This window comes from Salvelinus namaycush, chromosome 2 (assembly GCF_016432855.1).
Source record: "Salvelinus namaycush isolate Seneca chromosome 2, SaNama_1.0, whole genome shotgun sequence".
Classification (NCBI taxonomy): Eukaryota; Metazoa; Chordata; class Actinopteri; order Salmoniformes; family Salmonidae; genus Salvelinus; species Salvelinus namaycush.
Genome location: NC_052308.1, coordinates 8,214,527 through 8,238,147, shown reverse-complemented (window position 1 = coordinate 8,238,147; position 23,621 = coordinate 8,214,527). Strand labels below are relative to the sequence as shown.

Here is a 23,621-nt window from a genome sequence, read left to right as displayed (position 1 = left end):
ATGACAGAACAACAAAATGTTACTTAAAATGTTACATACCAAGTTAGGTGATGAATTGTTATCCATGTCCATAACAACAATTGTCACAGGGTTGGCGTGGGGGGGGGGTGTAAAGTAGAATGAACACAGATGTATTACAGGTGAATAAACATTTGTCTATGATAGTTTTACAATTTTATCGGACAAAAACATAACACCGTCATAAAACAGACATAACATCAGAGGTCATTCATCTTGTGTCACTGAATGTCAGGTGACAAGGCAGTGTCATTTCCCACCTAATGGAAACAGTTTGGTGTAATGACTTGTTGATATAACAGTCTATGTCACTTACGCTGAACAGTGAGTGTGGCCTCTGATATACGACCATCCACCTCAAAGCGATAGACTGCTCCATCATCTTTTCGACAGCAATCAATGACAAGCTTGTGACAGGCTCCATCTGTGATGATTTTCACCCTGTCATCAGGAGTTACCTGATCACAGAAGCAGGGATTGAAATAGCAGACTGAAAATAGATTATTGTTTGTCGTTCATCTGTCATACAATCTTTCCTAATGGTTACTTTCACTTCCATGACTGAAATACACTGAACAACAATAAACGCAACATGCAACAATTTCAAAGATTTACAGTTCATATAAGGAAATTAATTAGGCCCTAATCTAAGGATTTCACATGACTGGGAATACATATATGCATCTGTTGGTCACAGATAACTTGGGGGAAAAAAGGTACGGATGTGGATTAGATGTGGATTTGCCTCATGCAGCGTGACACATCTCCTTCGCATAGGCTGTTGATTGATCAGGCTGTTGATTGTGGCTTGTGGAATGTTGTCCCACTCCTCTTCAATGGCTTTGCTAAGTTTCAGGATATTGTAGGGAAATGGAACATGCTGTCTGTCATACACGTCGATCCCAAACGTGATCAATGGGTGATGTCTGTTGAGTATGCAGGCCATGGAAGAACTGAGACATTTTCAGCTTCCAGGAATTGTGTACAGATCCTTGCGACATGGAGTTGTGCATTATCATGCTGAAACATGAGGTGATGGTGGCGGATGAATGGCACGACAATGGGCCTCAAGATCTTGTCACGGTATATCTGTGCATTTAAATTGCCACTGATAAAATGCAATTGTATTAGTTTTCTGTAGCTTATGCCTGCCCATACAATTACCCCACTGACACCATGGGGCACTGTTCACAATGTTGACATCAGCAAAGCGCTACCCCCACAACGCCATACACGCTGTCTGCCATCTGCCCGGTACAGTTGAACCGGGATTCATCCGTGAAGAGCACACTTCTCCAGCGTGACAGTTGCCATCGAAGGTAAGCATTTGAGCACTGAAGTCAGGTACGACGCCGAACTGCAGTCAAGATCCTGCTTAGGATGACAAGCATGCAGATGAGCTTCCCTGAAACATTTTCTGACAGTTCTTCAATTGTGCAAACCTGCTGTCCAGGTGGCTGGTCTCAGATGATCCCGCAGTTGAAGAAGCCGGAGTTGGAGGTCCTGGGCTGGCGTGGTTACACGTGGTCTGCGATTGTGAGGCCGGTTGGACGTACTGCCAGATTCTCTAAAATGACGTTGGAGGTGGCTTATGATAGAGAAATTAACATAAAATTATCTGGCAACGGCTCTGGTGGACATTCCTGCAGTCAGGATGCCAATTGCACGCTCCATCAAAACTTGAGACATCTGTGGCATTGTGTTGTGTGACAAAACAACACATTTTAGAGTGGCCTTTTATTGTCCCCAGCACAATAAATGATGATGTTTAAAAATGATCATGATGTTTAATCAGCTTCTTGATATTTTAGACCTGTCATGTGGATGGATTATCTTGGCAAAAGAGAAATGCTCACTAACAGGGGTGTAAACCAATTTGTGCACAACATTTGAGAGGAATAAGCTTTTTGTGTGTATGGAACATTTCTGGGATCTTTTATTTTAGCTCATGAAACATGGGATCAACACTTTACAGCTTGCATTTATATTTTTGTTCTGTGTAGTTGTGTTTATCCTGTCATGATTTCACTTAAACTCATTGAATGTTGATCGCCTCAACATCTGACAATAACTATTGTCTATATACAGTACACTTAAAGAGGACGTATAAAGAGGATGTCACGAAAAAAAAGAAATCCCGGTTGAAAACGGCCTATCGCTTCGGTATTAGTCATATACATAAAATATAGTCCCGAAATTCACTAACAGCTTTAAAACTGATAATTTAAAAAGAAAAGTCAGTATTTTCAAAATTATAAAGTCTGAGATTAGGAGTACCTGTGAAGTCTCTGCTTTCCTTGTTATATTTGAAGGTTGGGTTTTGATTTCATGTAATGCCCACTAAGACGGTCTTTGTTCACGAATTCTCTCTCGGAGCGCACACAAGTCGCTCCAGCTGAAGGGTAGCATTCGATCTCACAATATCAGTCAAGCATCAAAGCTAATTGGCTAAAGTTAGCTGGCTTGCTAGCTACTTCCACACACAACTGAGAGAACAGTTTTTTTGTCAATGTTTACTGAAACCTGTCATAACAACCGGGTGTAGGCTAGGCTGGTTTTAAAATCATTAATTATTCTTCTCTCTTGGACTCTCAAACCAGAGTGTTAATATTGGAGTAGATTGTCAGAGTGAATTTACAAACTCAGACACATGCAAGAAACACCCACATCAAACTACGCCACCAAGACACAAATCTAGACTTCAAAGCATTTGTTAACGAGGAGGAGGAAAACTGAGGCAAAATCAGCCACTACAGTCTCTCTTTAATGAGTTCTTCAATCCTGGTGTGGAGCAAAAGCCTGCACACCTTGTGGTTCTCCTGGACCAAGGATGAGTGGCGCAGCGATCTAAGGTACTGCATCTCAATGCTAGAGGCATCAGTACAGACCCTGGTGATTGGGCGGCGTACAATTGGCCCAGCGTTGTCTGGGTTTGGCCGGGGTAGACCGTCATTATAAAGAAGATTTTTTTCTTAACTGACATGCCTAGTTAAAAAAGGTTAAATAAAACAATTATGAAGAACTCTATTTGTTTGATTGAAGAATAGTGTACTGACCTGTTTTCCATGTTTATACCAGACCCCCTCAATGTTTAGACAGCTCACTTCACAGAGTAGCTCTGCTGTTGCGTCAAGCTTAACATCGACATCAGACAGTCCAATGCTGAATTGAGCACCTAGGTCTAAAAATAAGTAAAGACAACAGAAACCATCATAGTTTAGTATAATCTCTAAGTGGGTAATGCATCACCACTTTCCTTATAATCTTAGCCGTAAATTGTCATACAGATGTAGGATCTTAATTTGAACCACTTTGCTACGGCAGAAAAATATTCCTGCAGCAAAAGGAAATATCAATAACTACAGTTGAAGTCGGAAGTTTACATACACTTAGGTTGGAGTCATTTAACCTGTCTAGGACAGGGGTTCCTCTAGCGCCACTCCTCCCACATTCCACTGAAAAGGCAGAGCGCGAAATTCAAAAAATATATTTTTTTAATATTTAACTTTCACACATTAACAAGTCCAATACAGCTAATGAAAGATAAACATCTTGTGAATCCAGCCAACATGTCCGATTTTTTAAATGTTTTACAGCGAAAACACCACGTATATTTATGTTAGCTCACCACCAAATACAAATATAAAAGCACAGACATTTTTCACAGCACAGGTAGCATGCACAAAACCAACCAAACTAACCAAGAACCAACCAAACTAACCAAGAAACAACTTCATCAGATGACAGTCTTATAACATGTTATTCAATAAATCTATGTTTTGTTCGAAAAATGTGCATATTTGAGGTATAAATCATAGTTTTACATTGCAGCTACAATCGGAAATAGCACCGAAGCAGCTAGAACAATTACAGAGACCAAATTGAAATACATAAATACTCATCATAAAACATTTATGAAAAATACATGGTGTACAGCAAATTAAAGACAAACATCTTGTGAATCCAGCCAATATTTCCGATTCTTTAAGTGTTTTACAGGGAAAACACAATATAGCATTATATTAGCTTACTACAATAGCCAACCACACAACAGCATTGATTCGTTAGGCACGTTAGCATAGCGAATAAACCAGCAAAAGATATTAATCTTTTCACTAACCTTCTCAAACTCCATCAGATGACAGTCCTATAACATCATATTACACAATACATATATGGTTTGTTCGAAAATGTGCATATTTAGAGCTGAAATCCATGGTTATACATTGGGAAAACTTAGCATCTTTTTCCCAGAATGTCCGGATAAATTTCTGACACTCACCTATTCTAATCAAATAACTATTCATAGACTTTACTAAAAAATACATGTTGGACAGCAAATTAAAGATAGCTTAGTTCTTAATGCAATCGCCGTGTTAGAATTCTAAAAATAACTTCATTACGACATGCAGTTTACGTTATGGCGAGAGAGCGCCCAAAATCTGGGCGCAAACTAATAGTACACATGTTCGACAGATATATGAAATAACATCATAAATGATCTTCCATCAGAATGTTGTACAAGGGATCCTTCGTCCAGAACAATCGTTGTTTGGTATTAGAACGGCCTTTTTCCCTCTCGATTTAGCAAGCAAAACTTGCCAAGTGGCGCGAAGCTCTCCATCGTCAACAAACTCAGAGAACGGAACACGCCAAAACTCCAGAAAAAAAATTCAATAATCTGATTAAACTATATTGAAAAAACATACTTTACGATGATATTGTCACATTTATCAAATAAAATTAAAGCCGGAGATATTACACGTCTATAGGGAAAGCTTTTCAGAAGCCAAAGCTGATGTCCATCCCGCGTCATCCTGAACAGAGGAAATTGGGGTCCTGTCATTCCAAGAGGCCTCTTTTCACCATAGAAATACCTATACACTCCATTTCACCTCTCACAGCCTATTGACATCTAGTGGAAGGCGTATGAAGATTCTCGATTTGAGATTTTTCACTTTCTGACAGGAAGTTTGCTGCAAAATGAGTTCTGTTTTACTCACAGATATAATTCAAACGGTTTTAGAAACTTGAGAGTGTTTTCTATCCAATAGTAATAATAATATGCATATTGTACGAGCAAGAATAGAGTACGAGGCCGTTTAAATTGGGCACGATTTTTCCCCAAAGTGAAAATAGCGCCCTTTATCCTCAACAGGTTTTAAACTAGTTTTTCAACCACTCCACAGGTTTCTTGTTAACAAACTATAGTTTTGGCAAGTCGGTTAGGACATCTACTTTGCGCATGACACAAGTAGTTTTTCCAACAATTGTTTACAGACAGATTATTTCACATATCATTCACTGTATCACAATTCCAGTGGGTCAGAAGTTAACATACACTGTGGACTGTGCCTTTAAACAGCTTGGAAAATTCCAGAAAATTACGTCATGGCTTTAGAAGCTTCTGATAGGCTAATTGACATCATTTGAGTCAATTGGAGGTGTACCTGTGGATGTATATTAAGGCCTACCTCCAAACTCAGTGCCTCTTTGCTTGACATCATAGGAAAATCAAAAGATATCAGCCAAGACCTCAGAAAGAAATTGTAGACCTCCACAAGTCTGGCTCATCCTTGGGAACAATTTCCAAATGCCTAAAGGTACCACGTTCATCTGTACAAACAATAGTACGCAAGTATAAACAACATGGGACCACGCAGCCGTCATACCGCTCAGAAAGGAGACACGTTCTGTCTCCTAGAGATGAACGTACTTTGGTGCGAAAAGTGCAAAAAAATCCCAGAACAACAGCAAAGGACCTTGTGAAGATGCTGAAGGAAACAGGTACAAAAGTATATCTATATCCACAGTAAAAACGAGTCCTATATTGACATAACCTGAAAGGCCGCTCAGCAAGGAAGATGCCACTGCTCCAAAACCGCCATGAAAAGCCAGACTACGGTTTGCAACTGCACTTGGGGACAAAGATCGTACTTTTTGGAGAAATGTCCTCTGGTCTGATGAAACAAAAATAGAACTGTTTGGCCATAATGACCATCGTTAAGTTTGGAGGAAAAAGGGGAAGGCTTGCAAGCAGAAGAACACCATCCCAACCGTGAAGCACGGGGGTGGCAGCATCATGTTGTGGGGTGCTTTGCTGAAGGAGGGAATGGTGCACGTCACAAAATAGATAGCATCATGAGGGAGGGAAATTATGTGGATATATTGAAGCAGCATCTCAAGACATGAGTCAGGAAGTTAAAGCTTGGTCGAAAATGGGTCTTCCAAATGGACAATGACCCCAAGTATACTTCCAAAGTTGTGGCAAAATGGCTTAAACCTCTTTAATTCAAATTACAAAATTGTAATGTTGAACATTCATGAACATACAAGTGTCTTACATCATTTAAAAGCTTAACTTCTTGTTAATCCAACCGCGTTGTCAGATTTCAAAAAGGCTCTACGGCGAAAGCATACCATGTGATTATTTGAGGACATGGCCCCGCATACACCAGCATTAAAAACATTTTCCAAACCAGCAGAGGCGTCACAAAAATCAGAAATAGAGATAAAATAAATCACTTACCTTTGAAGATCTTCCTCTGTTTGCAATCCCAAGGGTCCCAGCTACACAACAAATGGGCATTTTGTTCGATAAAGTCCTTCTTTATATCCCAGAAAAGACAGTTTAGTTGGAGCCAAACAACATTTCTAATCAATCCTCAGGTACCCTAATATCTAAATAAATGATCAAATTTAAGACGGAATGTAGTATGTTCAATACCGGCGATAAAGAACGAAGTGCACGCCCTCATTCACGAGGGCGACAACAAAGTCAAGGTATTGGAGTGGCCATCACAAAGCCCTGACCTTATTCCTATAGAAAATGCTTGGGCAGAACTGAAAAAGCATGTGCGAGCAAGGAGGCCTACAAACCTGACTCAGTTACACCAGCTCTGTCAGGAGGAATGGGCCAAAATTCACCCAACTTATTGTGGGAAGCTTGTGGAAGGCTACCCGAAACGCTTGACCCAAGTTAACCAATTTAAAGACAATACTAACAAATACTAATTGAGTGTATGTAAACTTCTGACCCACTGGGAATGTGATGAAAGAAATAAATGCTGAAATAAATAATTATCTCTACTATTATTCTGACATTTCACATTCTTGAAATTAAGTTGTTTTCCTAACGCACTTAAGACAGGGAATTTTTACTAGGATTGAATGTCAGGAATTGTGAAAAAGTGAGTTTAAATGTATTTGGCGAATGTGTATGTAAACTTCCGGCTTCAACTGTATGTGGATTATAATTAATGGACATTTTGTGCAGTGTTCAATACATTTTTCTCTAGGGCAAATCAAGTCTGACATTTTTAAGTGGAAATTAAAAACTTTAGAAGCCTTTTTTAAACCTCAGAATGCAACTATTATCAGCTACAAAAGCAAACAAATTAAGATCCTACATCTGTATGCTCAAGACATATGCAATAGCAATGAACCGAAAATAAACAAGGTTACATATGACTATTGACAAGATAATGATGGGGACTATAGATTGTTTAAGAAGTTCACAGAATGGTGGTTTCAAATGTTATACCACATTGTCATTTGTCATAATGAATATAGACCAGCAAGTTATATAATTACTGTGTCTTATAAATTACAGAGAACAGCAGCAATGTAATGTTACATACCAAGTGAGGTGATGAATTGTTATCCATGTTCATAACAGCAATTGTCAGTGTTGGCAGGGGAGAAAGTATATTGGAATGAACGGAGATGTACAGTATAACAGGTTAATCAACATACTTCACTATGATGTATCATTCAATTGCATGTACAGTATCTTAAAGTGCTCTAATCAAGGGAACATCAGCCTTAGAGATGTATTTCCGGATCCTGGATGTAACCCACATGCTGTAACCGTCCATTCTTACCCTGCACAGTGAGCGTTGCCTTGGATTTACGACCATCCACCTCAAAGTGATAGATTCCTGCATCGTCTTTTTTACAGTTATCAATGACCAGCTTGTGAGAGGCTCCTTCTTTGATGATTTTCACCCTGTCATCACAAGGTACCTGATTACAGAAATAGAGAACACATTAAATCCAACAGGATAAAATATAATCTAGTTTGTCATGTAGCTGTCATATAATCTTTCCAAATAGTTACTTTTCACTTGAATGACTTCAATAGTTGCGTTTTTCCCATCATGATTTATCTTCATCAAGCTATTGTTTAGTTGAATCACATATGTTAGTATTGGGCTGCAGCAAAAGCCTGCACACCTTGTGGGTCTCCTGGACCAAGGTTGAAATAAACACTGACTGTATTTTGGGGATTGAAGAATACTGAACTCACCTCTTTTCCGTCTTTATACCAGAACCCCTCAACATTCGGACTGCTTAGTGTCAAGGACAACTCTGCTGTTTCATCAAATTTAACTTCGATATCAGAGAGTCCGCATCCAACAAATTGAGCACCTGGATCTATAAATAAATAAAGACAGCAGAAATCGTAATAATATAGTCTCTAAGTGGGTACTGCACCAACACTTTCCTTATAATCTTAGCCGTAAATTGTCGTACTAAGATGTAGGACCTTAGTTTGAACCATTTTGATTACAGCAGGAAAATATTCCTGCAGCAACAGGATAGTTTAGTATAATGTCAAAGTTTGTAATGCACCACAAATCTCTGCTGTAAATCGCAAACATATTATATACGCTCTTACTCAATGGAACTAGATACACAAAGAAAAAGAGATAGTTCACTCAAATTACAAAATTACATGTTGGTTGACTTACTCTGTAAGCAGTCTATGGACAAGGTAAGACAGCAACCATGCTTTGGTTTTGGTCTCCAAACTTTAAAATAATTTTGTCCAAAAACCAATGTAAGTCAATACAGTATCTCCAATGTTTTGTGTTCCATGTCCAAATCATCTCAAAGTAACTTTATTGAGCTAAACAATCAATTTTAAGGTGATTGAGAAATGACATGCAAAACATTCTAACATCAGAGATATTGACATGCTTTTGTTTTTGGATATACAGTGCCTTCGGAAAGTATTCAGACCCATTTACTTTTTCCTCATTCTGTTTTACGTTACAGCCTTATTCTAAAATGAATGAAATAAATAAAAAATCTTCAGCAATCTACACACAATACCCGACAATGATCAAGCAAAAACAGGTTTTTAGAATTGTTTTCAAATTTATAAAAAATAAAAACAGAAATACCTTATTTCCATAAGTATTCAGAATCTTTGCTATGAGACTCCAAATTGAGCTCAGTTGCATCCTGTTTCCATTGATCATCATTGAGATGTCTCTACAACTTGATTGGAGTCCATCTGTGGTAAATTCAATTGACTGGACGTGATTTGTAAAGGCACACAGCTGTCTATATAAGGTCCGAGACAGGATTGTGTCGAGATCAAGGAAAGGGTACCAAAAAATTATGCAGCATTGAAGGTCTCCAAGAATACAGTGGCCTCCATCATTCTTAATTGGAAGAAGTTTGGAACCACCAAGACTCTTTCCAGAGCTGGCCGCCCGGCCAAACTGAGCAATCGGGGGAGAAGGGCCTCGGCAATGGAGGTGACCAAGAACACGATGGTCACTCTGACAGACCTCCAGAGTTCCTCTGTGGAGATGGGCTAACTTTCCAGAAGGACATTCATCTCTGCAGCGCTCCACCAATGCCTTTATGGTAGAGTGGCAAGACGGAAGCCAATCATCAGTAAAAGGCACATTACAGCCCACTTGGAGTTTGCCAAAAGGCACCTTAAGGACTCACACCATGAGAAACTTGATTCTCTGGTCTGATGGCCTGAATGCCAAGCGTCACGTCTGGAGGTAACCTGGCATTCCTGCGGTGAAGCATGGTGGTCGCAGCACCATTTGGTGGGGATTTGTTTCAGTGTCAGGGACTGGGAGACTTTTCAGGATCGTGGGAAAGATGAACATAGCAACAAACAGAGAGATTATTGATGAAAACCTGCTCCAGAGCGCTTAGGACATCAGACTGGGGGAAGGTTCACCTTAAAACAGGACAACACCCCTAAGCACACAGTCAAGACAATGCAAGGACAAGTCTCTGAATGTCCTTGAGTAGCCCAGCCAGAGCCCGGATTGAACCCGATCGAACATCTCTGGAGAGACTTGAAAGTAGCTGTGCAGTGACGGTCCCCATCCAACCTGACACAGCTTGAGAGGATGTGCAGAGAAGAATGGGAGAAACTCCCCAAATATAGGTTTGCCAAGCTCAGAGCATCATACCCAAGAAGACTCGAGGCTGTAATCGCTGCCAGAGGTGTTTCAACAAAGTACTGAGTAATGGGTCTGAATAGTTAAGTAAACGTGATATTTCAGTGTTTTATTTTTAATAAAATTGCAAAAAAATTATAAAAACCTGTTTTTGCTTTTTCATTGTGGGGTATTGTGTGTGTGTGTATATTGATGAGGGGAAGAAAACAACATTTGAATCCATTTATAATAAGGCTGTAATGTAGCAAAATGTGGAAAAAGCCAAGAGGTCTGAATACTTTCCAAACATGCACTGTATTTACTGTGATTTATAAATTACAGAATAACACACATTTTTATGCTACATAGGCCTACCGTTAGAATAATTTTTTATTGGTTGCTAAAAAAAATATGAACACATGTATAACAGATGAATAAACACATTTATATAATGATGTATAATTGTTTTATGTAGGACACATTCCATCTATCTTAAAGTGCTCTAATCAAGGGAACAATAGCCTTACAAAAGCATTTCCTGATCTTGGATGCAATCCACAGTAACCATCCATCCTTACCTGAAACAGTGAACTTTGCCTCAGATTTATGACCATCCACCTCAAATGAATAGACTCCTGCATCATCTTTTTTACAGCTTTCAATTACCAGCTTGTGACTGGCTCCATCTTGGATGATTTTCAGCCCATCCTCATCAGTTAGCTGATGACAGAAATAGAGAATGGATTCAATCCAGTAGGGGACTGAAAATAGCGTCTTGTTTTTCATTCAACTGTCATAGTTTATTTGCTAATGGGTATTATTTCCCGTAGTTTAACTTTGACAATATATACACATTATCAAGCTGTTTAGTTTAATCAACTGTGTTGGTATTGGTCTGGAGCAAAAGCCTGCACACCATGTGTGTCTCCTGGAACAAGGTTGAAGAACACTCTATTTGTGTGATTGAAGAATACTGCACTCACTAGTCGCCCGTCTTTAAGCCAGACTCCCTCACAGTTCTCATGGCTCAGTTTGCAGGACAGTTCCGCTGTTTCCCCGAGGCTGCCATTAATATCAGCCAGTCCATTAAGGAATTGAACACCTGGATCAAATCAAATCAGAGTCACATGCGCCAAATACAACAGGTGTAGACCTTACAGTGAAATACTTACTTACAAGCCCCTAACCGACAGTGCAGTTTAAAAAATACAGATAAGAATAAGAGATAATTAAAGAGCAGCAGTAAAAAATAACAATACAAACAGGGGGGTGCCGGTACAGAGTCAATGTGCGGGGGCACCGGTTAGTTGAAATAGTATATACAGTGGGGCAAAAAAGTATTTAGTCAGTCACCAATTGTGCAAGTTCTCCCACTTAAAAAGATGAGAGAGGCCTGTAATTTTCATCATAGGTACACTTCAACTATGACAGACAAAATGAGAAAAAAAATTCCAGAAAATCACATTGTAGGATTTTTTATGAATTTATTTGCAAATTATGGTGGAAAATAAGTATTTGGTCAATAACAAAAGTTTATCTCAATACTTTGTTATATACCCTTTGTTGGCAATGACAGAGGTCAAACGTTTTCTGTAAGTCTTCACAAGGTTTTCACACACTGTTGCTGGTATTTTGGCCCATTCCTCCATGCAGATATCCTCTAGAGCAGTGATGTTTTGGGGCTGTTGCTGGGCAACACGGACTTTCAACTCCCTCCAAAGATTTTCTATGGGGTTGAGATCTGGAGACTGGCTAGGCCACTCCAGGACCTTGAAATGCTTCTTACGAAGCCACTCCTTCGTTGCCCGGGCGGTGTGTTTGGGATCATTGTCATGCTGAAAGACCCAGCCACGTTTCATCTTCAATGCCCTTGCTGATGGAAGGAGGTTTTCACTCAAAATCTCACGATACATGGCCCCATTCATTCTTTCCTTTACACGGATCAGTCGTCCTGGTCCCTTTGCAGAAAAACAGCCCCAAAGCATGATGTTTCCACCCCCATGCTTCACAGTAGGTATGGTGTTCTTTGGATGCAACTCAGCATTCTTTGTCCTCCAAACACGACGAGTTGAGTTTTTACCAAAAAGTTATATTTTGGTTTCATCTGACCATATGACATTCTCCCAATCTTCTTCTGGATCATCCAAATGCTCTCTAGCAAACTTCAGACGGGCCTGGACATGTACTGGATAAGAGCGTCTGCTAAATGACTAAAAATGTAAATGTAAATGTACTGGCTTAAGCAGGGGGACACGTCTGGCACTGCAGGATTTGAGTCCCTGGCGGCGTAGTGTGTTACTGATGGTAGGCTTTATTACTTTGGTCCCAGCTCTCTGCAGGTCATTCACTAGGTCCCCCCGTGTGGTTCTGGGATTTTTGCTCACCGTTCTTGTGATCATTTTGAGCCCACGGGGTGAGATCTTGCGTGGAGCCCCAGATCGATGGAGATTATCAGTGGTCTTGTATGTCTTCCATTTCCTAATAATTGCTCCCACAGTTGATTTCTTCAAACCAAGCTGCTTACCTATTGCAGATTCAGTCTTCCCAGCCTGGTGCAGGTCTACAATTTTGTTTCTGGTGTCCTTTGACAGCTCTTTGGTCGTGGCCATAGTGGAGTTTGGAGTGTGACTGTTTGAGGTTGTGGACAGGTGTCTTTTATACTGATAACAAGTTCAAACAGGTGCCATTAATACAGGTAACGAGTGGAGGACAGAGGAGCCTCTTAAAGAAGAAGTTACAGGTCTGTGAGAGCCAGAAATCTTGCTTGTTTGTAGGTGACCAAATACTTATTTTCCACCATAATTTGCAAATAAATTAATTCAAAATCCTACAATGTGATTTTCTGGATTTTTTTTCTCATTTTGTCTGTCATAGTTGAAGTGTACCTATGATGAAAATTACAGGCCTCTCTCATCTTTTTAAGTGGGAGAACTTGCACAATTGGTGGCTGACTAAATACTTTTTTGCCCCACTGTACATGTGGGTAGAGTTAATTAAAGTGACCATGCATAGATGACAACAGAGAGGGGCAGTGGTGTGGAGAGGGGGGGAGGGGGGGGGGGGAATGCGAGTAGTCTGGGTAGCCATTTGATTAGATGTTTAGGAGTCGGGGGTAGAAGCTATTTTAGAAGCCTCCTGGACCTAGACTTGGTGCTCCGGTACCGCTTGCCGTGTGGGAGCAGAGAGAACAGTCTATGACTAGGGTGGCTGGAGTCTTTGACAATATTTAGGGCCTTCCTCTGACACCGCCTGGTGTAGAGGTCCTGTATGGCAGGAAGCTTGGCCCCAGTGATGTACTGGGCCGTTCACACTACCCTCTGTAGTGCTTGCGGTCGGAGGCCGAGCAGTTGCCATACCAGGCAGTGATGAAACCAGTCAAGATGCTCTCGATAGTGCAGCTGTGGAACCTTTTGAAGATCTGAGGACCCATGCCAAATTTTTTCAGTCTCCTGATGGGGAATAGGTTTTGTCGTGCCCGCTTCACGACTGTCATGGTGTGCTTGGACCATGTTAGTTTGTTGGTGATGTGGACACCAAGGAACTTGAAGCTCTCAACCTACTCCACTGCAGCCCCGTCGATGAGAATGGGGGCGTGCTCTGTCCTCTTTTTCCTGTTGTCCACAATCATCTCCATTGTCTTGATCACGTTGAGGGACAGGTTTTTGTCCTGGCACCACACGACCAGGTCTCTGACCTCCTCCCTATAGGCTGTCTCGTTGTTGTCGTGATCAGGCCTACCACTGTTGTGTCGTCTGCAAACTTAATGATGGTGTTGGACTCGTGCCTGGCCATGAAGTCGTGGGTGAACAGGGAGTACAGGAGGGGACTGAGCACGCACCCCTGGGGAGCTCCAGTGTTGAGGATCAGTGTGGCATATATGTTCCTACCTACCCTCACCACCTGGGGGCGACCCGTCAGGAAATCGAGGATCCAGTTGCAGAGGGAGGTGTTTAGTCCCAGGGTCCTTAGCTTAGGATGTAACATTAGGTAAGTAAACTCAGCAAAAAAAGAAACGCCCCTTTTTCAGGACCCTGTCTTTCAAAGAAAATTTGTAAAAATCCAAATAACTTCACAGATCTTCTCTGTAAAGGGTTTAAACACTGTTTCCCGTGCTTGTTCAATGAACCATAAACAATTAATGAACATGCACCTGTTGAAACGGTCGTTAACACACTAACAGCTTACCGACGGTAGTCAATTAAGGTCACAGTTATGAAAAATTAGGACACAAAAGAGGCCTTTCTACTGACTCTGAAAAACACCAAAAGAAAGATGCCCAGGGTCTCTGCTCATCTGCGTGAACGTGCCTTAGGCATGCTGCAAGGAGTCATGAGGACTGCAGATGTGGCCAGGGCAATAAATTGCAATGTCCGTACTGTGAGACGCTTAAGACAGCGTTACAGGGAGACAGGACGGACAGCTGATCGTCCTCGCAGTGGCAGACCACGTGTAACAACATCTGCACAGGATCGGTACATCCGAACATCACAGCTGCGGGACAGATACAGGATGGCAACAACAAATGCCCGAGTTACACCAGGAACGCACAATCCCTCCATCAATGCTCAGACTGTCCACAATAGGCTGAGAGAGGCTGGACTGAGGGCTTGTAGGCCTGTTGTAAGGCAGGTCCTCACCAGACATCACCGGCAACAACGTCGCCTGTGGGCACAAACCCACCGTCGCTGGACCAGACAGGACTTGTAAAAAGTGCTCTTCACTGACGAGTCACGGTTTTGTCTCACCAGGGGTGATGTTCGGATTCACGTTTATCGTTGAAGGAATGAGTGTTACACCAAGGCCTGTACTCTGGAGCGGGATTGATTTGGAGGTGGAGGGTCCATCATGGTCTGGGGCGGTGTGTCACAGCATCATCGGACTGAGCTTGTTGTCATTGCAGGCAATCTCAATGCTGTGCGTTACAGGGAAGACATCCTCCTCCCTCATGTGGTACCCTTCCTGCAGTCTCATCCTGACATGACCCTCCAGCATGACAATGCCACCAGCAATAAAGTCCTTCTTTATATCCCAGAAAAGTCTGTTCAGTTGGCGCGATTGATTGCGTAATCCACCGTTCCACTCGTTCAACATGCAGACAAAGGAATCCCAAAAGTTACCGGTAAACTTCATCCAAACAACGTTTCTACTCAATCCTCAGGTACCCTAATATGTAAATAAACGATACAATTTAAGACGGAATGTAGTATGTTCAATACCGGAGATAAATAACGCCCTCATTCACGCGCGCCACTAGTCTAGAGTCCTAATGAGGGACACCTTGAAAAACTTCAACTACTTGCTCATTTTTCAAAAAACAAGCCTGAAACCCTTTCTAAAGACTGTTGAAATCTAGTGGAAGCCATAGGAACTGCAATCTGGGAGGAATTATTTTGAATATCCCATAGACTAGCATTGAAATGGCCTGTGACCTAAAACAAAACTTTTCCGGATGGATTCTCCTCTGGTTCTATCCTGCCATATCAGTTCTGTTATACTCACATACATTATTTTAACCGTTTTAGAATCTTCAGAGTGTTTGCTATCCAATGCTACCAATTATATGCATATCCTAGCTTCTGGGCTTGAGTAACAGGCAGTTTACTTTGGGCAAGTCAGTCATCCGAACTTCCAAATACTGCCCCCTAATGCAGCTGGTGGCCACACCAGATACTGACTTTTACTTTTGATTTTGACCACCCCCCACCCTTTGGTTAGGGACACATTCTTCCGTTTCTGTTAGTCACATGTCTGTGGAACTTGTTCAGTTTATGTATCCGTTGTTGAATCTTGTTATGTTCTTACAAATATTTACACATGTTAAGTTTGCTGAAAATAAACGCAGTTGACAGTGAGAGGACGTTTTTTTGTTGTTGCTGCGTTTACATCATACCGTAGTCAGGATAATCTAAACAGGTAATGCATCACCTCTTTCCTCATGATCTCATCTGTAAATTGGCATTTTTATAAATACACTATAAATACACACAAAAGTATGTGGACACCCCTTCAAATGAGTGGTTTTGGCTATTTCAGCCACACCTTTGCTGACAGGTGTATAAAATAGAGCACACAGCCATCCAATCTCTGTAGACAAACATTGGTAGTAGAATTGCCTTACTGAAGAGCTCAGTGACTTTCACCGTGGCACCGTCATAGGATGCCACATTTCCAACAAGTCAGTTCATCAAATTTCTGCCCTGCTAGAGCAGCCCCGGTCAACTGTAAGTGCTCTTATTGTGAAGTGGAAACGTCTAGGAGCAACAACGGCTCAGCCACGAAGTGGTAAGCCACACAAGCTCACAGAGCGGGACTGCCGAGTACTGAAGTGCGTACTGCATAAAAATCGTCTGTCCTTGGTTGCAACACTTACTACCGAGTTCCAAACTGCCTCTGGAAGCAACGTCAGCACAATAACTGTTTGTCAGGAGCTTCATGAAATGGGTTTCCATGGCTGAGCAGCCACAAACAAGCCTACAATCACCATGTGCTATGTCAAGCGTTAGCTGGAAAGGTGTAAAGCTTCCACTGGAAACGCACTCTTTGGAGTGATAAATCACGCTTCACCATCTGGCGAAGCGATGGACGAATCTGGGTTTGGCGGATGCCAGGAGAATGCTACCTGCCCCAATGCATAGTGCCAACAGTAAAGTTTGGTAGACAATGTTGTGCTTCCAACTTTGTGGCAACAGCTTGGGGAAGGCCCTTTCCTGTTTCAGCATTACAATGCCCGCGCGCCTAAAGAAAGGTCCATACATAAATGGTTTGTCAAGATCCATGTGAAAGAACTTGACTGGCCTGCAAAGAACCCTGACCTCAACCCCATTGAGCACCTTTGGGATTAATTGGAACACTGACTGCGAGCCAGGCCTATTCACCCAACATCAGTGCCCGACCTCACTAATTCTCTTGTGGCTGAATGGAAGCAAGTCCCCGCAGCAATGTTCCAAAATCTATTGGAAAGCCTTCCCAGAAGAGTGGAGGCTGTTATAGCAGCAATGTTCCAGCATCTATTGGAATGCCTTCCCAGAAGAGTGGAGGCTGTCTCTGGGTTCGCGCCCAGGTTCTGTCGCAGCCGGCCGCGACCGGGAGGTCCGTGGGGCGACGCACAATTGGCATAGCGTCGTCCGGGTTAGGGAGGGTTTGACCGGTAGGGATATCCTTGTCTCATCGCGCTCCAGCGACTCCTGTGGCGGGCCGGGCGCAGTGCGTGCTAACCAAGGGGGCCAGGTACACGGTGTTTCCTCCGACACATTGGTGCGGCTGGCTTCCGGGTTGGAGGCGCGCTGTGTTAAGAAGCAGTGCGGCTTGGTTGGGTTGTGCTTCGGAGGACGCATGGCTTTCGACCTTCGTCTCTCCCGAGCCCGTACGGGAGTTGTAGCGATGAGACAAGATAGTAATTACTAGCGATTGGATACCACGAAAATTGGGGAGAAAAGGGGGTAAAATAAAAATAAAAAAATAATTAAAAAAAGAAATTAAACAAAATAAGCAAGGTTAAATATGACAACTGACAAGATAATGATATGAACTAGACATATAGATTGGTTAGGCAGTGCACAAACTGGCAGTTTTGGTTTGTATGGTTGGTTGTACCACATTGACATCAATAATACAGATAAACAAGTTATTGAGTTATGTTTACTGTGTCTTATAAATGATTATAAACTAGGTGGTTCGAGCCCGGAATGCTGATTGGCTGAAAGCCATGTTATATCAGACGGTATACCATTGGTATAACAAAACATTTATTTTTACTGCTCTAATTAGGTTGGTAACCAGTTTATAGTAGCAATAAGGCACCTCGGGGGTTTGTGATATTTGGCCAATATACCACAGCTAAGAGCTGTGTACAGGCACTCCGCGTTGCGTCGTGCTAAGAACAACCCTTAGCCGTGGTATACTGTATTAGCCATATACCACATCTCCTCGGGCCTTATTGCTTAAATATAATATTTGAAGTGAAAAAACTTTTTTTGCTTTTAGTAAAAAAAAAGGTTATTGACAATACACATTTATGGACTTTGTTTGGATTAAGGTAGTTAATGCACCTCTGGGGCACGTTTAGCAGGATGCAACGTTTTGAAACGTTCAGATAGAAATAGGCTATGCAGAACAAACATGCCTCTCCGACATGTAGAAATAAGGAATCACATAGGCTCTATTCATGGGATTTCTATCTGCAAGGTTTAACAAAGTTTGGCAACTGAACGTGGCCCTTGATATGATGAGTGTGACAACCCACCAGTACTTATCAGCTAACTGGTATATGTCTCTCTGTAGTGCTATCTAGGAAGTACTGCAAGTCCTGGTCTGTTGCTGACAAAGCCTGCAAAAGAAGTCTACACAGCAAAAAAAGGCTTTGTTTATAAATCAAAGGCTGAAGTCAATCTTCAATAAACAGTCCCACAACAAAGCTTTGATAGAAATAATGAATCTAAGGTCGACTTATTTGTCAAGTACAAATTAAGCTACCATATAGAAATGTCAATACATTGAAGTCAGAGTTTAACATCCAACAAGCTCCCTACTTTTTGCTGAGATTCCCTCAGGCAGTATTGTGTCAGCGTATCATTTAAACCACAGCTGCCATTAGGTTTAAAGATCAGACTGAAATGAAGGAAACCAGCACCTTTTAGGGTTAAGCTTGATCAAAAGTTTCTGGAAATAGTTTCATCTTCTACATTCGGATGTAGTTACACACATTTGTATGTACAAGTGTAAAAAGGTTAGCAAATTATCAAAAAAGCTACGGAAAGTTGCTGCTGATAACCCCAGCAAAGACCATTGGACATCAATTTTCCCACTAATAATTTGAGATAAAAATTAAAATAACTTTTTAATTTAATGTTACATATTCGTACCAAATGTACATCAATTTTTGCTCTAGTTCATAGTCAGTGGTTAATATTTTTTTTCTTGATGATTCATCTACAATCTGTGATTATATATCATACATAATATCACAGCCATTTTATTCTAAATTACTTTGATTACTGGCCTTATCTAACATGCAATAGTCAACCTCTGTCTTCTCTTACCACGTCACGTCCAGAGAATCGGTCAGTCTGGTATTTCACCCCACTCCAGGCCTCGACTTCTTCTCCAAGTTGATTATCATAACCAATGCACATATCATTCATCTTATCTCCTTATTTATCTTTGGCAGCAACTATAAAGTTTACAAGCGTCATCAAGTCAGTCTGCTTACAACATTTACATTAGCAGCAACACAACAAGAGCAACAAAACACTACTGCCTACACAATGTCCTTAAATGTAGGCAACATTGAGTTTCCTAATGTACTGGGATAGAAAAAGTTGTTGAACCATTTACCTTTACCTCCATGTCCTTCTCCATCCCTCTCTCCGGCACCTGCTCCGGCTCCTGCTCCAACAGCAGCGTCTTTCTCTGCTTGGGCCCGTTTGGCTGCATCTGCAGCGTCCTTCTCTGCTTGGGCCCGTCTGGCTGCGTCCGCAGCGTCCTTCTCTGCTTGGGCCCGTCTGGCTGCATCCGCAGCGTCCTTCTCTGCTTGGGCCCGTCTGGCTGCGTCCGCAGCGTCCTTCTCTGCTTGGGCCCATCTGGCTGCATCTGCAGGGTCCATCTCTGCTTGGGCCCGTCTGGCTGCATCCGCAGCATCCTTCTCTGCTTGGGCCCGTCTGGCTGCATCCGCAGCATCCTTCTCTGCTTGGGCTCGTCTGGCTGCATACAGGTCATCCTTTTCCTTCTGCAGCTTAGCCGACTGCTCTGCGGCTATCTTAGCCAGGTCCTCTCCTCCACCACCAGCCGTGGTGGTTTTACGGGACGTTTTTTTCCCACGCATGTTTGGGTCATTATCGGCTGAGTTAACAGGAACAGGGAAAGAGGGGTTTAAGTTCAAGTATAAGGCTTCATGTTTATGTTAGTTTTTGCTTATAAAATATTGTATCACAGTTGTCCCACCTTCCACAATAAGCCAAGCGTTGCAGGAGGCAATGCCAGCCATGGCAGTGTAGACTCCTTTGTCGACTTGGGCACAATCTTTCACTTTTAAGCTGTGAACGAGGTGGTCTTCTGACACAGTGATGTCAAACTTGTCCCCTTGTTCGAGAGGGATGTTCTTTCCAGTCCACACAATCTTTGGGAAGGGGTGGGACAAGACACACTCAAACACGGCATCCTCTCTCTCCTTAGCCTTCACCTCCTGAATCTTGACAACAAATTCCACTGGTATAACTGTAGAGGGAAAGACAGTACGATATTGGTGGGAAACATTTCTCTCAAACATTCCTCAAGAATTATCAAATGATATACTGTGTTACAGTTGCTAAATTGGTCATACAGAAAGGTAAAAGAAGACGCATTCTTACTCTTAAAGTCAGTTGAGAAACAATTGGCATCCTCAACGTCCACCTGGTACAATCCAGCGTCGTCTGGCATCAGGTTGTTGATGCTAAAGATATACTTTTTGCCAATTTTGTTTAGGTTGTGCTTCCCGCTGCCGTCGTCAGAATAGGGAACCATGACCCCATCCTTTTGGGCAGAAAAGTCAAACACATTATGCACTTCATAACATATTTTGTGAATCAATTAGCTTATCACTGGCTTCTATGGTGGGAGGGAGGACGTACCTTGAATAGGAAAACCTGACTCTTGGGATTCTTCAGTTCCATGTCCAGTTCAAACTCTGCTGAGCCATCTGTTTTCACCTCAATGTGTTTCAGATTTTCAAGTTTTTCAACAACCTATAACATTGAAAGAGAGGATCAGGAGAGACTAAAGCAGGAGGGTAAATTATTACCCACAAGGTACAGTAATCTGTAAATTGATTGTCTTATTGCATCATCGCTGATACCTTTGCCTGTTCCTCGTCTCTCTCTGTCTTCTTTAAGTTCAGCTGCTTCAGCATCCAGCGGAAGTCAGTGACTCCATACTCCATACAGACCTTCTCGTAGTCCTTCTTAGGTGAGCTTAGCATCACCTCCCAGAACTTTGGATCAATCTCTCCCTCAGTCTTCTTTAGTTGTGGTTTAGTTCGCACAACCCTTAAATGGGAATAGGAAGAGTTAAAACTCTGGAGAAACTAGTGGTTGGCCATCCTTATCTATTTGTCACAACACTATCCTTGATATGTCTGTCGGAAGTATAGTCCCAAAAGTGATGAAGTAATAGTTTTGGATATTTGTACTTGGAACAGTAATTTACTTCCTCTTAAGCATTTTTCTGAAATCCTCTGGTGCCGCTCTTTTTGGACCTAAAAAGATTAAGAATTAAAATAACTAGCCGGATAAATAGGTATTCTTGAATCTTCATGCGCTAAGGAATTGTGTAATATTAGGATATACAATAATTTTCACACCTGTTGTCGCTTTCTTCTTGAATCCAACTGAAAATAGAAAACAATATATTTTTCTGATGAGTATTGCTAATAGAAAATGTGTTTTAGCAAGTGAACACAGTGCCATTTCAATGAATCATCCTAATGACATAAATCAATTCATTTCTCACCCTCAATAACATTCAAGGTGGCAGTGCAAACTGCCCTTCCATATTCATTGGCGGCAAAACATTTGTAGGTGTCAGCTTGTTCTGCTTTTACATTGGGTATCTGATGAAATGACAACATTGCAGTGAGATTTAACCCTACACTCGGTCGATACCACACCAGACATACTGTAGGTCTAGTGCTTTTAGAGAGAAATGTAATAGCAAGGCTTTCTCCTGCATTGGCATCCTTGCACAATCACTTGTTTTTTCAGTTGAATAATTATTAGACAATGACAATTTAAAGGGTTGAAATTGGTTGTGCGTGCCATTAGCTGCTCCTACTTACCTCAAGAAAGTATTCTTCCATAGTCTCATCATATCTACTGATATACTTCGCTGGATCCTCCAGCGGGCCTTTGTTCCTGGCCCAGGTGATGTTTGGTTTAGGTACTCCGCTTACAATACTTTTGAAAAAGGCTAATTTACCTGAAAGCATAGATATGTGTATTGCACTATGAACATTAATGCTCTATTTAATTCTATACCTGAAAGTCACCAAATGTTAATGTACTCTGCTAGAAACAAAGTCTTCTTACAGCCCAGAAATCAAGTTTGTGCACGTCAGTTTGTACAAAAACAGGAGACCCTACCCTCTTGGATCGTCAAAGCGATGGGCTTGCGGGTGAAGTCGGGGGTGGACATGCCCTCTGGTACTTCCTCCACAAACTGTGTTATCATAACTCCAGGGACTCTGGATCTTCTTTTAATAGCCACTGTTGAAGTCCGAAAACAAATACTCTCAGCTCCAAGTTGTTGTGAAGAAACAAGACCAAACAGCAACCAACATATAAGAAACATCTCCTGAATTAGAGAAATATTACAAAACATCATGAATGTTTTGTGTAGGTCAGTATATTTTCACACCAGTTTTAAATAAAGTACACTCTTACACATCAATATTATACATGGGGCTGTATTACTTTGGTTGGCTGCGTTTGAAGGTGCATTTTAGTCATTCCTCCACAAGTGGTCAATATTTGATTTCCGCAGCAAAAATAAAAGTGAAATGGAAAGATTGAAGTTGTTCTAAATAAATGTATTGCTTTACGTGGAAACAAATACAATACATAACCCCAGTGAATAATATTGGAAAAATGTTTTGTTTAAAAAAACATCAGTAAATATTTAGATCATTAGTAGCTAATTCAAATAATATCCTTTATTTGAAATATTTTACTTGAAACTTGGTCCTGGAAAGGAACATTGTATCGTCACTTACTAATTAACATTCGGATGTCTTTAACGTTAATTTGCTTAATCGTTTGAAAAACAACAACATCCGAAAGTTCAGCACTCCAGGACAGGGTTTTCAGTAACAATCAGGATAATCTTCAAATAACATAAATCTTCACTGGCGGATGGGGGGATCGTGTACGGAGCATTAATTATGTGTGCACCAATTTTGTTCTCCACCATCTTGAAGTGATTTTTTAACCAGAGTGATTCTTTTAAAATATGATCACTTGTAAACATGGCATGCATTGAGTTGAAGTGCATTTCAGCAGTTTCCCAATGTCAACCCTCCTACCTTGACCCTGGGGCGCCCAGTCATCTTCTGCTAGTAAAAGCATATGCCGCACATGAATGGAGGCAGACAACAGAACAAAATACTGACAAACAGGCACTGCTTGGTCTTCCCACTGGGCACAGATGTCAATTCAACGTCTATTCCTTTATGTCTACACGTCTATTCCATTCCATTGAAATAACGTGTAAACAACGTTGGTTCAACCAGTGTGTGCCCAGTTCGTTAACACTGACAGAGAAAGCAGACATATGCAAAAATATCTCGCAGTGGGCTGGCTACACAGTGCATACAAAATACAAGAAGAGCTACAACTTATGACAAACAAGGTAAAAATAGGGACATTGTAGAAGCAGGCA

The 23,621-nt window shown here is 41.5% G+C and overlaps 1 protein-coding gene across 1 annotated transcript in view; it reads right to left on the bottom strand.

Moving 5' to 3' along the window:
- The window catches only part of LOC120020305 (immunoglobulin-like and fibronectin type III domain-containing protein 1), a 37,380-nt gene extending 14,072 nt beyond the window's left edge, over positions 1–23,308 (bottom strand). The window contains 15 exon segments of the mRNA XM_038963877.1: positions 335–476; positions 7,879–8,043; positions 10,881–10,934; positions 11,198–11,316; positions 19,554–20,051; positions 20,154–20,426; positions 20,561–20,723; positions 20,822–20,935; positions 21,046–21,235; positions 21,396–21,444; positions 21,550–21,576; positions 21,699–21,798; positions 22,024–22,163; positions 22,328–22,450; positions 23,266–23,308. Coding sequence (XP_038819805.1) covers positions 335–476; positions 7,879–8,043; positions 10,881–10,934; positions 11,198–11,316; positions 19,554–20,051; positions 20,154–20,426; positions 20,561–20,723; positions 20,822–20,935; positions 21,046–21,235; positions 21,396–21,444; positions 21,550–21,576; positions 21,699–21,798; positions 22,024–22,163; positions 22,328–22,450; positions 23,266–23,308 — 2,200 coding nt within the window.
- Between the last annotated feature and the right edge of the window lie 313 nt (positions 23,309–23,621).